At 40.1% G+C, this 15,335-nt stretch overlaps 1 protein-coding gene across 1 annotated transcript; it reads right to left on the bottom strand.

Annotated features, from left to right (window-relative positions):
- Positions 1-589: 589 nt before the first annotated feature.
- lhx2b (LIM homeobox 2b) lies at positions 590-13,463 on the bottom strand (the record flags this gene model as incomplete). Its single annotated transcript, XM_080049072.1, has 5 exons — positions 590-892; positions 5,490-5,695; positions 9,752-10,140; positions 11,516-11,724; positions 13,275-13,463. The coding sequence occupies 5 exons, from the start codon at positions 13,461-13,463 to the stop codon at positions 590-592; spliced, it is 1,296 nt and encodes a 431-aa protein (XP_079905198.1).
- Positions 13,464-15,335: the final 1,872 nt, after the last annotated feature.

Below are 15,335 nucleotides of genomic sequence, written 5' to 3'. Positions count from 1 at the left end.
TGACTAACAGCGGTTCAGATAAAATGGACTGTAAGGCACGTGGCAGTGTTTAGGATATTGTAACCTGTGTTTAATCTCAGTTTTTCCAAAGAAAAAAAAAGGAGAATTTTCTCTTTACAATCCTTCTAACAGTGACTTCTTGTACAACAACATAAATACTGTGCTGGGGGAGAGAGAAAAACAAAAACAAATTTCCCCAAAATGAAGCAGTTTTTTCTTTCTTTTCTTTTTTTCTCTTCGTCTTCTTCTTCATCCCCCCATAGTCTCTCCTTCTGTAAACATTGTAAAAATGCAAATGCAAGTCCTCCTCAGTTATTCTCAACAAGACAACAACATCAAAATAACAACAACTGTTCCGTAGTGTGTGTAAGGCTCGGCACGCAGCACGCCTCGCTATGCAAATAGTCTCTAATAGGCTCAGAGCAGAAATTAAATCTTTATTTTTTTTATTATTTCCCCCTCATTTTCCATTGCCTCCTTATCATCCATCCCAGCTTAATGTTGGAGGGATTTTGAACAGTGCTCAGTTTTTTTTTTAAGATCCAGTCACGGGTTTGCAGAGAGCAGAGGCTAGACAGTTTTTTGTCCATCAGAAGAGGCTGGTTAAGGTTGTCTGTGAGGGGCTCCGGCACTCGTGGACGTCCATGCCTCCCGGTACGGAGGAGAGTACGGAGGTGACGGTGGGCATGGTGGGGTTGGTTAAGTCTGTGAGCGTGGTGGGCGTGTGGGAGTGCGGGGGACTCATGGAGCTGTTGGAGATCTCTGAGGCCGGGCCCGACGGGGTTCCACCCTGCAGCGTGGAGCCGTCCGAGGCCTTGTCCCCACCGCCGCCCCCGCTCTCCTGACGCAGCAGGTTCCTCCTGAACTTGGCCCGCGCGTTTTGGAACCACACCTATACAGGGGAAAAAAATGTAAAAATGAAACAAACAATATAAAACTCCTGATTCTAATTCTGATTCTGATTGAATGTCTTATTCAATTTGATAATTTTTATTATTATTTTTTTTTTTATCTTTATTTTCAACAAGGTTTGCAGGTGTGCTACATATAGGGCCGGTTTCGCAGACATTGATTAAGCCTTGTCCGGGACTAAATTGTACTTTCAATGGACAATCAATAGAAATTCCATTTAGTCAAGGACTACACTTAATCCATGTCTGTGAAACCTGCATAGTCTCTTTCAACAACATGACAAATACAGTAGATACAACAATCAGCAAAGACATAGAACATGGAGGTGTAGTTTAATCTTGTGTGTCAACCACAGGAAGAATTGTTGCCACTTATAACTAACTAGTTTGTAATAACTTTTGCTTTTATTAGACAGTTTTGGCGAGACAGAGAGGCAAGGCGTATGTCTAGGTGCAATGCAGTTGTGTTAAAATACTTGTGGTTTGGAACCAGAACTTGGGAAATGACAAAATTGCAATTTAAAAATTGCGGATGTGATCTACTATAGTTAAAGATGGAGTCAGTGATTCTGGAGAATGCTTGTTGTCAAAATATTCTCAGGATCAGCTACCTGTAAATTCTGTGTGTGTGCGCTGGGGGAAAAAAATCCGGTGTTCAATCCAAAGCTCTGTAAACAGGCATGTTGCTAGCTAAGGTAGGGGTGCCATGCCATAAGTCTGACTGCCCATTATTTCGACAGCTCAATAGTCCCCCGATTTCTTTATGTACCCTTTATTTACATTCCAGTTTACAGAGCCTAGGCTCTGTATCAACACTGGATTTTTTTTTGCGCAGTACACAGTACAAGTCAGGTGGCGGATCATGAGGAGATGTTAACTGATTTTGACAACAAATGATTTTAACAACAAGCGTTCTCCAGAATCGCTGACTGTACCTTTAACTGGAGGTGCATTATTTCTGGGACTGTGTTTGTGCGTGTTACAGTACGGCTTAACAAACTACAATCCGGGTCCCTGCTACTCTGCATAACTCACAGGGATTAGGTCATTGGCTGAAAGTACGTCTAATGAGTACTGACTGAGTTACTGTAGCAGCAAAAAAGATTAATAATAAAAGATAACGTACTAACTTTTAATGAGTCCTTACAAAGCTGATAATGTAGTGATTTGATAATAAAGTAATACAAAGTAATACATATATATACAGTTTATGGTTTTTATAACATTAAAAATGTAAAAAAAAAATATTATGTTATTGGAAGTTATTACATTCTTGTCTGCTACAGCCAAGACACATTTCTGGAAAGACATGTTGTTATTGAATTATGTAAATGTAATTTTTTTCATTGCACAAACAAAACTCTATTCCAAAAACGATCTCCTCGGCTGGATTACAACTACACTGCCAGCCATTTTCTAAAGCACACTCTTTAAGCGTGCTATGCCATCTATAGGCTTTGCTCTCTGTCCATTGCCATAAAGATTCAGCATAGACATTATTGTTTATTACAGATATGTCATTTGTCACGATGAACGAAGGAACCCTCTATGCCCCGTTTCATCTCTGCCTCTGCACTGTCAATAGAGCCCTGAAAAGCCCAAACATAGTCATAAAATAAATTAAATAAGGTATTGCCTAATTTGCATAAGTATGCCAAAGTTTTTTGCAAAAAAAGTAATATAAAAAAATAATTGTTTTAGTGTAAGTTATCAAATGGCAAAGTTGTACGATGATATCTATACGTTAAGAATGTTACACTTTTCACCTGCATTGTCTTTCCTTGAGGCCGTTACCGTAACGTCTCGCTAATCAATATTTTGAGAGAGTGTTGTGAGAGGGGTCACTCTCAGTTTCAAACCCGCATACAATTATAACGCATATATGTACTTCCCACACAGCATTTAGCTTAGCAAGTGTACATTTTCAACAAAAACTAAAAATCTCTAGTAAACTCAATGTACAATACTACACAGTTAGTCGTGGTTCACACATAGTTGAGCATGTAACCAGCGCAATAGATCCAGCATTTATTCAGACCATGATTTAACAACCCAAACCAGGAAATACACCTAGCCCAACCACACTCACACTGTAACTGTGATGAGGACAGAGTCATATGAATAATTGAATAAACAGCTTCAGGAGAGGCACTGACAAACCATGACGCCCTGCTGATAGAGACGCCAGATAGAAAAGCACATATGAGCTTTTTTTCTTTTTACTTTTGAGGCCAACAATGAAGTAGAAAAAAAAATAGCTTAAAGATGCACACAACAAGAAATATTACTGTTATGGTCCCTAATATTCTCATGTCACAGAATCAAGAGCAGACCCACATTATCTCTACCTCAAACAGACCCCCTCCCTCCATTTGCAATCAGTTTGCAGATGCTCAGACATGGAGTCAAGGATCAAAAACTCTTAAAAAACACACTTCTGCCGTGTACAAAAGTCCTAAAAGCCCTTACTCTTATGGCTAGAGTCAAAGAGAGCAAGGCCGTAGTAGCCACAGGACATAAAATATATTCTTTTATGTTTGCACATGAAGACAGAGAGCCTTGGCTGACTGTTTTTGTTGTGAGAAGATAAGAATGTTCCAGTCTACAGTGTGTGTAGGGATGAGCAGCTCTAATTTCAGTCAACGTATTTGAAATGGGAGGGAAATGAATGGTAACTTTCACATTTAGCGGAGGACACCAACAATATGTTTAAAAAGATCCTACACCCCAATTTTGGAGACAGCATTCTGCCCCCTCAATGTACCTGATGTCAATGTATTTCCTTATTTGAGCCAAAAATCTCAACTTCTAAAGCACATGCATCAATTCAACTTGCCCTTATCATTCTTAGCACTTTTCTGAAGGTGGTAGAAGGATTTGTTCAGAAGTTGCTAATTGTCTGATTTATGACACATCATTTTTAAGACCTTTGCATAGTATTTTTTTATCCAAAATATGTTCTGCAATACTTTGGCTACTACAATGTTATAAAAATAAAATAGAGATTTGAGCTCTGGAATTGTTTTTTGAAGAGATGCAAATATACGCATAATTAGTTTGATTTTGCCAAATCATCATATTTATTCAAACATTATTGAAAACATTGTTATGCAAAAAAATAATAGTTTTAATGTAGATAAACAACTGGCAAAGTGTCACGTTGACATCTATAAGTTAATAATCTCACCCCTATTGTCACTCCTTAGCCCTTGCTGGGGTCAATCCCTATACAGCTTTACTAACCAACATTTTTATACAAACCATATGTTATGTGTCCCTAATGTCAATTTTGTTTGCATATTTGAATATATATTTTTTTTTCTCACACATCATATTTGCTGTGTTCTTCAATAATAAATAGTGGTATGTGAGATAGTGAGTGAGTGAGTGAGTGAGTGAGTGAGTGAGTGAGTGAGTGAGTGAGTGAGTGAGTGAGTGAGTGAGTGAGTGAGTGAGTGAGTGAGTGAGTGAGTGAGTGTGTGAGTGAAGTGGCGTTGTGTGTTGAGCAGTGTGTCGGAGCGATGTTAGCGATGTTATAATGACGGAGCCATGGGAACCAAGCGCGCTTCAACTGGAATAACAGACTCCAAAACTCCCCAACGCATCAAAGCAAAACGACTGCTTTGTTTTCTTGCAAAGCGTTAATTAAAGCAAGGTTTTTTTTCTCTCTCTCTCTTTCTTCTCAGGGAAAATTTTGATTCGGGAACCTTTTTGTCTCATTTTTTCTTCTCCTCAGTCTCCCCAGATGATTTGCTGTCGTCTTTGTGTGGGATATCAAACGCTCTGTTGTGTGCTTTCTGTACTACACAGCTACTGTTTCCACTGAACTGCATTACATTTACCTGTTTGGTTTCTCCTAAAAGGAAATTAGAGAATCTCTTTCAGTGCAGCTTTTTGAATTCAATTATTGTTTTTTTTTCATTGCATTGTTGATGACACAATACTAAAGGTGTAGTCAGCAATTCCTTTTTGGGGGGGGGGGGGCAACATCAGGGATTATCTCAACACGAGCTGCGACTGGTCCGTACTGTCTGTCCACTTCTGGTGTTATACGCAGCCTAGGCTCTGTAAACAAGCATTGTACCAGAATGACTCCACATTTAAAAGCATATCAAGCGATAGTTGACGCTCAGAGCGAGTGCCCGGACCGTTCCCCAAAATGTCAATCCATGACGTTTTGGGCACGGCCAGTATAAACATGTCCAGCTTTTTAGATCGCCGTAATACATGCATGTCAACACCCAACTTGTTTTCAGTGTGCACACACGACAGACAGGTAGCGGATGTAGATATTAGCTAATTTTGTATTAAAATGGCTTAGGATGCCTCTAAGGGGAAAGGAACGAAAACAAGAATATTGTGCAACTTGTTCGCAGCTTCCTGAAAGCTTTCCAGAGAACTTCACCTCAATGAAAAATGAGCACTATGTTTAAACCAAGCAGCTTATTTGGCTTCTTGTGTCATATGTATATATACTGTATATATATACACTGGCAGGATGATTTGCATTGGGAACATGAGACATTCCTTGACCCCCCCCCCCCTCCACCCCCCCTCTATGTTAGCATGTGTCCTCACCTGTAAGACCCGCTTGGTGAGGCCGGTCTTCTGGGCCAGCTGCTTGAGGTCCTTGGCGTCTGGGTTGTGGTTGATGGCGAAGTAGCTCTTCATGGTGCGGAGCTGGTGGTGCTTGAAGGAGGTTCTCATGCGCTTGGTCTTCTGACTGGAGCTGTACTGGGAGTCCCTGTCCATGGACTCACCGTCGTTCTCATTACAACTCAGTGCTGTTAGTGGTGAGAGAAGAGCTGGTTAGAGTCAAGATGATTCAAGATGGTTTATTGGTCATATGCACATTAACAATTACAGAAGCAGTCATTGGCATTAAAGTTCTTAAGTCCCAGGCTCCTCTCAACAATGCAATATAGAAGAAGACAATGTAGAAGAGAAGAGAGCAACACCAGAGACACAAATACACACAACAGTAGCGCAAGGACAAAGTGCATAAAGTGTAGAGATAAGGTGCACCATATAGAAATATAAAGTAGACACAGTAGACACAGGGAACTCTGGTCCAATCACTGATCATATCATTGAATTTGCATTAAATAATTTAAGGTGTCCTTACTTCCCTTTCTGACCCTAATTTAAAGGGATAGTTCAGAATTTTTGAAGTGTGGGTTGTATGAGTTACTTCTGCCTACGTAGTTAAGTCTGTTACCTTATGCAGATGGCAATCAGCGCAGTCATTTTTCAAGGAGTTCGGAAGAGGCGTAGCTGTATCCTAAATATACTGTACAATCGGAAGGCTATTTATTTTTAAAGGAAGGAATTTATATACGTGGTGAAAAAGCATTGTTCTGCTTGCCCCCTCTGCAACAGTACAAGGCTGACTTCTGCTACATAAGTTAACAGACTATCTACTGTATGCAAAAGTACCTCATACAACCCCACTTCAAAAATACTGAACTATCCCTTAAAGGCCCTGAATTTCTCATGGCCCCAGTATTTAAAGATGCATCTTTTTTCCTTTCTTATTTAAGGGCATAGACTCATCTTAAAATTAATTTAATAGAAATTGTATTATGTATTAAAACCTATTGGGTCTTAAAAGAGCAATTATTCAGATAAGAGATCATTTTATGGTGCATATGATAGTGGGTGTGATATGCGGATTAAATGTGGGCCGTTAAGTAGGGACACTAGTGTACACTCGTTTAACGTGTTGCAACCACCGTTCGCTTGTTGCAAGCTATTTGTTGAGAAAGAAATGTGAATGTACAGTAACAGTACAATACTTAATATATCTTAGATATTTCTCTGTTTTATTGACAATGAAGAAAGTAATGTTGAATGTCTTGTCTTGTCTTCTGTATGAACCCCAAGGAGGAATAGTTGTTACTATGGTTTAATAACTAATGGGGGACCCTCAATAAAATAAAATAATGTAACATCCATTCATCTCCAAAGACAATTAAGAAATCTCCCCCCCAAAAAACTTGGCATATCAGGCAAGCTCCAGACTCTATAACAATGTGCATGAGTGGAAAACAGGTGTAGGGGATGTACACTTAAATGCACAATACAGGCAAGTGAATGTACAGAATCCCCCATGTAAAGAAAGACAGACTTTATGACATTAAGTATGTGTTAGATGTATTGTGTTTCAAGACTTTTTCTGCCTTGTTTTTGTCATTTGTAATCTTGATTTCTCAACTTGCTCACAAAACCATTCTAACTTCCTAATTTAAATCCATACAATCTGATCCCAGTTGGGACACTGTGACCTGACAGCTGCTTCTTCCAGCTGCAGATTGTCCTCCTCTCTCTCTCCCTCTCTCTCTCTCTCTCTCTCTCTCTCTCTCTCTCTCTCTCTCTCTCTCCCTCTCTCTCTGTCTGCCTGTCCCTGTATTCATGTCTTTATTTATTTTCCTGGGAGAGGAGGTGCTATAGCCTGGCTTAAAGCACACACACACACACATACAAAGACTGAAAGACACACACACACACACACCCACACACACACACACACACACACACACACACACACACGTTATTTGTCCGAGCTTGCAAATTTCCTGGCAACATCCAAAGTGTTGCTGCAATGCATAACAGTTCGCGTACAATATCTGAACGCTGCAAAAGCATGAATATGAAGTATGAGAGAAAAAGCATCAGAATAACACTTTACTTAATTAGCCAGTACACACTACGGCAGAACAAATGCTGCTTTCCATCCAAAGCATATGCTGAAACAAAAAGCAGCCTGTTTCAATGCTTGTCTGCTATAATCTTGGTGTGTGTGAAACCTCTTATTTCTCTCAGATTAATACCATGGTAGTATGCCAAAACATATCAGAATGCCCTAATAGAATACAATAGCATTTTAAAAATAAATAAGTATAATAATTTACTTAACTACATACTAAAGAATGCCGTTTTTTTTCCATACAGCAAAATGCTAATTGTATTGTATTAGGGCATCCTGGTGTTTCTGGAGTACTGCAATTGACATGCATGTATTGGGACATCCTAAATCTTTTGTTTTTTCTGGCATACTAAATAGTATGGAAGTATGGGGATTGGAACACAGGGAGTGTTCAGGTGAAGCTGGGATGCTGTTTCTGACTGGAGACAGAAGAGGGCGCACAGCCACTTTACTCTCTACCTGATCCATGCTTCCAATCAGGTTCTATTTTCATCTGAGTTTATTAACCAATCCTCCAAGATGAAAATAAATAAATAGGAATTTTTTCCCTTCAAAGTTAAAATATTTTACTCTGATATTAGGCTTCCCTTTTTGACTGTATCTTAATGACGATATAGTGATTTCTTGAAATTTCAGAACATTTATTTCTCACAGAGTCCATCATTACTATGGGATAAAAATAATTTGGCTCGATCCAGGAATTAAAAATCAAAGGGAAAAAGCTCATTTGCATTGGTGGAAAGTATAGTGGGAATATAGACGTATCACTTGTTTGCAAACTTATTTCAGTAGAGCTAACCTGACTCAAAAAGTTACGAGAAAAAAGAATCGCTCAGAATGACAGATATATACTGTTTAATCACCAAAAAATAAATCATGTTGTTAGTGATTGAGAGACAAATCCTGGATTCTGACAATTAAATATTTAGTTTGTAATCAAACTTCCTTTTCACATGAATAATTATGGTTAATAGACTTAAAGTTAAAGCGTTATAAAAGACAGATACATTCTAGCCAGACAGTTCTGTTTAAAGAAGGCTTTTTTGTATTCTCTGCTCTGCTAAATCTTCCAGTGAATAACTCATCACATCACATTGATCTCTCTCTAATACACACCCGGTTTGGCCTCGGTCCCAAAAGCAGTGTGTGTGTGTGTGTGTGGGGGGGGGGGGGGGAGGGGTTATGGTCAGTAGATGTCTATGGAGCCTGACAAGTGGAAAAGGGCAAAAGCAAAAGCTGGAACATCAAAAAAAAAACTTTTCCTTTTTATCCCCCGGAGAGATTTCTTTTCTTTTCTCTTTTCTTACAACAGATTGACCGAACCACCACCAACTATTACAAGATTATCGCTTTGACTATATGCAAGTTTTTACATCTGCAGCTCAGAAAGAAAATTCCAAACTGTTTGCAATCACTAAGGCCTAAATATATATCACTTTACAAATGTGATGTTAGGGACCTGACTTTACTGACATAACCACCATGTAGTCATCTAGTTAGTTTAGTAAGTTAGTTTTCAAGTGTATTCTTTATTCATGCACAATGTTTTACCTCAACATTATTTAAATGTAAAAAAAGTAAGCATTGCAATAGTTACAAACGCATTTTTTTCCACAATACGTATCTTATAACATATTAATATAATATTAATTATTTAGCTTGTTTTACAATTGGGCCTACAGTCATGTCACAGTAAAGTTATGATTAAGTTATTATCATTAACTCTAAATATCTATGATCGGAATATCAAAGCGCATGAAGGCAGGGGGACACAAACGGATAAAGTTATGCTGGACTCATTCCGGGGGACAGCACAGTCACAATGTAAGCCCCTCTATTGGAATGTTCAAAGGACTTCTCATTAATGAAGCCTGTCAGTCTTAATCAGCGCTGTGTGTTCATTAGAACTGTGAAGCCACGTTTACTTTACAAAAGGCACTGAGGTTTTTTTCATTTTTTTTAACAGACCTTTCTTTCTACTTTAAACCTAAAATATTCATTGTTTAGGGTCAATTCGTCGCCCAAGTACAAAATAGCCTACTCACGATTTTTAAAAGGCACTATTTCACTTTGTATGGATCCACAAAGCGTTTTTCTCAATTATAACAAGGTAAACATTTTTTTCTTTTCTTACCTGCGTTATAAGCGGCCAGCTCAGCCCCTGGCCCGGGGCTCTTCCTCTTCCTTGGCCGGCCTTTCTGCACCGTGCCTACGCCGTTGAAGTAGGATAGTCCGAGCGTGTTGGCGGGGCCCAGGCCTTTGTGCGGCGGCGCTACGTGGTCCCCGTGGTGGTTCGTAAAGTGTGTGTTGTGGTGGTATTCTCCCTGGATGAGAGTCTCAAAGTGCAGGCGGCAGTACACGAGGCTGTCCTTCATGCCGAAGTGGTCCCCGGTGGTGAGCATCTTGCTGCAGCTCGTGCACGTGAAGCAGTTGAGGTGGTAGACCAGGTCGCGCGCCCGCATCACCATCTCGGACGCAGAGATCCCCAGGTGGCACCGAGCGCACCTCTGCACCGAAAATCTTCTGCGGACAATTACACAAAACATCATCAGAGGCTGGACACAATGGCATAGGATGCATTCACGTGCAAGACAATACACTTTTTATTTTTTTCTCTCTCTTTTTCCTTTTTATTCTTTTATTTAGTTTGTTACTTATAAAAGCAATGTAGCCATAGCTATAACGTGTGCCTGCCCACCGAATGAAGTGATTTCATATGGAAGCACAAGTTATGGAAGAAGTTAAACATGACACTTGCCAATGTTGGAATATAGGCCTATATAGTGAAATATGGATATCTGCCAAATATGTCATTTGCTAGAGATTTAAACAAATACTGATACGTTAAAAAAAATATATATATATATTTCCAGATTTCCAATTGAACAATATATCTCGTGAGATTTCGCCCTATTTCTCAAAGCTTTTTTTATTTTTATTTTTTTTTCCTTTTAACTTCAAAACAGTGCATCACGTTACCTTGTCTACCAATGACATGGCAGCACATAGGCCTATGTTATGGAAGTTACACACATATCAACTTGCCAATATTTGGAATCTAGAAGATATCCTATATCAGCCAAATATGGTCTTTGTTAGAAACGTTGGATTTTTAAAAATATTTTCAGATTTCTAATAGAACAATAACTCATTCATTAAAACGCCAATGTGTCCCCCCCCCCCCCCCCCACCCTCCCTCCTTGTCAGTGCTTGGTAGGGAGGGGGAAGGGGGGGGGGGTGGTCATGCTCCCCTAGAGAGCATGCTTCACCTAAAAAGTAGCTAGGCCTATTTCATTCACTGGCTTTCACTGGAGAGAGTTTTAGCAGCACACAGCGAATTAATCCTCTTTTTACATTTCTCTCAGTCCCCATACATGGCCTACTGTGATTTACGTGAATGTGAAGGAACTACAGTGCCTGGCATGAAAACACTAAGATAGAAATACATAAAAGAAAGATTTCACGTTTAGGATAAAACGTTTACAACCCAGTCTTGAAGAAGATGGTGGTGCTTTAACTTTAAGAGAGTTCACTTTCATTCACCGGTCACGAGTTCCATCATTTGAAACATATTCAGCTCTATATATACGAACCCAAAATACAGTCACTAAAAAAAATCCACCTAACGCCAAAACATAATAGCCTAACTCAAAGTAAAATGTTCATGTTCAGATAAACGTGGACAACCCAAACCAGAAGATTTTCCTAATGCATTGTTGCTTTAAGTTCATTTTGAACTAGCCTTTATGTGGGGTGGTATAGTGCATAAACTTTTCATATTCACACATTTTCAATGATTTCAAACATGATTTAACCAACTAAAAATGGAGAAAATAAAAATCCACGTCATAGCCATGGCCCGGGTCTGTCTGTCTGTGTTGTGTGTGCCCTTTCCTACCTATAGTAATCCTCCTTGCAGTAGATGCTGCCGTCCTTGCTGAAGCAGGTGAGCTCGGACTCCAGGTTGAGCTTGCACTCGCAGCACTTGAGGCAGCGCATGTGCCACTGTTTGTCCACGGCCAGCAGGTAGTAGCGGTCCGCGATCTTCCGCCCGCAGCCGGCGCACAGGGCCACTCGTTCGCCGTTGCCCCCCATACACGGCATGGACTGTGTGAGTGTGAGTGTGTGTGTTTGTGGAGAGAGAGAGAGAGGACACAGTGTCACAAAAGAGAAATACATGTTTTGCTATACCATACTTATAGCCTATAGACATAAAGCCATTCTAACGTGGCACGAGGAAATGCAATGAGATCAGTCTATTCAATAAAGCTTATGCATTATAGAACAACAAACGCACATGGTGGATCATACAACATATTACAGAGGAATACTGCCGAATTTTGAAAAAGATATATAGGCTTTTTTTTTCTAACAACCACCACAACAATGCTATGAATATTATTATGATACAATTGTGGGGTGCACTGTATAATTCACTAAGAGAATGACAATGCAATGACAAATTAAAAACATCATAGTAGGAGTATTGTTGTCACAGTTTAAAGGAAATTGTGGGAATGGTACACTCATAATAATACCAATATTCTACCTAAGGCTACAGGAGACTTTTTATAACGAAACGACGAGGCCAATGTTGTAATATTCCTCAAAGTGTCAACATAAGGAAAAAAACACACAACTTAAGTTATTTTGGATAGTATATATTTACATCATACATTGTACTAAGAAACATTGACGCACGGAGTATTTACGCATGGAATTAGTATTAAATGCACGTTATTTTTATGGAGGACTTCGGTGATATCTGTGTTCATTTATTCTTAATAAAATAACAACTGTATTTAAGGTCACATTAATAAAGAAGATATTTAGGAAATACCATTGCCAAGTAAATGCTATTTTACAGAGGCCTACATGCATGCGCACGTATTTGCTCCTAAGTGATTTGCAAATGGGGATTGAAGCTGAAATAAAATGAAAATGTTCTGTCTCCCCAACCTTATCTCGTTGTATTTTCATTGCAATGCATTTGAGAATATAGCTTTCTAATTGTTACACTTGTGCATTTTTATTGAATTGTATTAACTGTTTACAAAATAGAGCATTACAAAAAACACCATCTAGCGCTATTATTGTTTTTCCATTTTAGAATACAAATATGTGGCTGTTTTTTTTGTTTGTTTAGTGTTTTAGTGTCGTCTGTGCTATAATTTGCAGAAATGTCTTTTCGTATTTGTTTGTGAGCCACTGACGAGCGTTGGTTGTCCACCACTAAAGTGTGTTTTGAACCCATGATGATACAATGAACATTAAATAACTGAATGGCTGAATATTAAGAACAAATGTAATCATTTCAGTTTGACTCATAATTGTGCAGCTTAATCAGCTCTATCTATGTGTGTTTTTTCTCAGCTTTGCTTCCTGCACTAAAATAAGTTTTGGAATTGAACTTTGTCTGATTAAATCACAAGGTTAAGGCCTTTACATGGCCTTTAAACACATCTAAATAATGAACCGGGACACCATTTTATTTATCTGTCTTAATTTGAATAGGCATTGGAAAAAATTAACTAAGTGCAAGCCACTGTGTGTTCCAGGGGCTATGCCATGCTGCTATTGCTGCCTGCGCTAAACGAACCGAGCGAAGGGCCGAAAGTGAATCTCTCTCTCTCTCTCTCTCTCCCCTCCCCACTTACCGTGTCCGATTCCCCCATATCGATGGACGAGCTGATGGCCGCTGACTCGCCCTTGCCTCTCCGGTCCATTTCTTCCACCACGCCGTGCACGTCGCCCCCGGGGAGGCCGTGGAAGAGCATGGTCGCGGCGGACGGCAGGATATTATAACTGTTCTCTTCTGAGGATCTGCTGCAAGCCAAGATGTCCATTCAGAGGCAAGGAACGCACACACACACACACACACACCCTCCTGCGCCACAATAACGCCACTCAAAAAAAGAAAGTCCTTTTTGCTTTTAATGGATTTTTCCCTCTTTTTTCTCGCCGTGACACAAGTGAGAAATCCAGATCGGTGAAAAGGAGGTAAAAATTATGAGGGAGAAATTGGACACGTGTTCTCCACACTACGTCTCATCTGCCAATGGCAACCGTCATCCGAATCACTGCAGCTCTCATTATTAACAAGCTCGATATATGATTAATTCATAAATAAAAGCGCACGTCTTCTGTATACTGGAATGTATTTGGTCTTCTCAGTGAAGATATTATTTCCTTCTTTTTTTTTAAATTAACAATTGTGGTTCCTATATTTTCTTTTCCATTTGCGGTGGATGAACATACCAACTATGGGAAGCCCAATTCGTGGCACCGATGCCTCCTTCTCCTGCCTGCCTTCTGGAGAAATATTTCAGGCGTTCGAGAGGCAAATGTCTCGCTCTTGTCTTTTTTTGTTGATGTTGTTGTTGTTGTTGTTGTGCAAGAACAATGAACAACTCTTTACAAGTGCCACTGCTAAATGGGCAAGCGGCGTTCTACTGCATCGAACAGTTAGAAAGAACCAAAAACAGATATGTCCAATAAAAAAAATCTTGACAGCCAGCCTGCGAGCAAAACGAATACTTCTTCCAACCATCCAGGTTCAACAGCAACAGTCCAAGTTGATGCAGTTGATCAATGTCGCTCAATCTATTTTCTTTTCTTTTCTGCAGAAAAAATATATATATAAAAAAAAAAGCACACACAGTCTTCTGCTTTATAAAAAAATCCCGCGGGCCATCTGCGCATATGTGTGAGAAAGAGAGGCAGTTCTTTCTCCCTTTACAGTAGTCTGTTTAGTTGATGTTTTGTGTCTCTTGCCAAAAAGGAGGCTGCTGCATACATGTGCATAACAGCAAGAAGAAGGAGGAGTTGGGCTTTTATACGTTGACTGATGATAGGCGAGTGAGTGGTTATAGCTGGCTGGCTGGCTGGCTGGCTGGCTGGTCCCCCCCAAAAAAACGCCGTCCTCTTTCTCAAGTCCCCGGTTGGACTCTGCGCTCCTTATCAACGGGGCCCTGTTGCGTCACGGCGCACCATTTACGTTCATTGGCTGTTTCCGGCCCGTCACAGAAGTGTTTGGCTGTGTATATACAGTACTTTAGCTGACCGCTCTGAAAAGAAGCAGTAGCCCTCCTATCCGTCCTCCGTTACGCACAAGGACCACCGCCGTGCAGCCAGCCCCCTTCTCTGTCCGTCCCGAGCGGCAGTTTGAAAAAGGTCCGTATAAAAGGAAGAGTGGAGAGAGGAGAGGAGAGAGGACTGTTTTGGAGCTGTGTGTGTCGCTGTGTGCGCACCGGAGGATGTCTGCTGGGACCTTTACTCAAGTGACGAGCGCACACACACACAAACACACACACACGCGCACGCACACACACACACACACACACACACACACACACACACACACACACACACACACGCACAGCACCGTGCACATGTACACTGTTGCTGCTCGCATCATCACCATGGCACCAAAAGCTCAGCACAGGACTTGAAGGAGAAGAGCGACACGGCACCAAGTCTCCAAAGTCAGCTGTATTATAATCACACATGCTTTTCAAATTTGAATCTTTATTCTTTCAAAAATGTTTTGGTGTCTTTGTTTGAACACAAGAAACGAATAGAACAACCAAAAACCACACATGATTAAAAACAACGAGTTTTTTCCAAAATATATTAAGAAAATATATAAAAATGAATCCAGCTTGTCAGACACTGTGTACAAGATGTTGACGTATTCGTGTAGTGGCATAATTGGCCTC

Source organism: Ammodytes marinus (assembly GCF_949987685.1).
Source record: "Ammodytes marinus genome assembly, chromosome: 2".
Taxonomy (NCBI): domain Eukaryota; kingdom Metazoa; phylum Chordata; class Actinopteri; order Uranoscopiformes; family Ammodytidae; genus Ammodytes; species Ammodytes marinus.
Note: the sequence above shows the minus strand (reverse complement) of the source record. Positions and strands in the feature narration are given on the sequence as shown.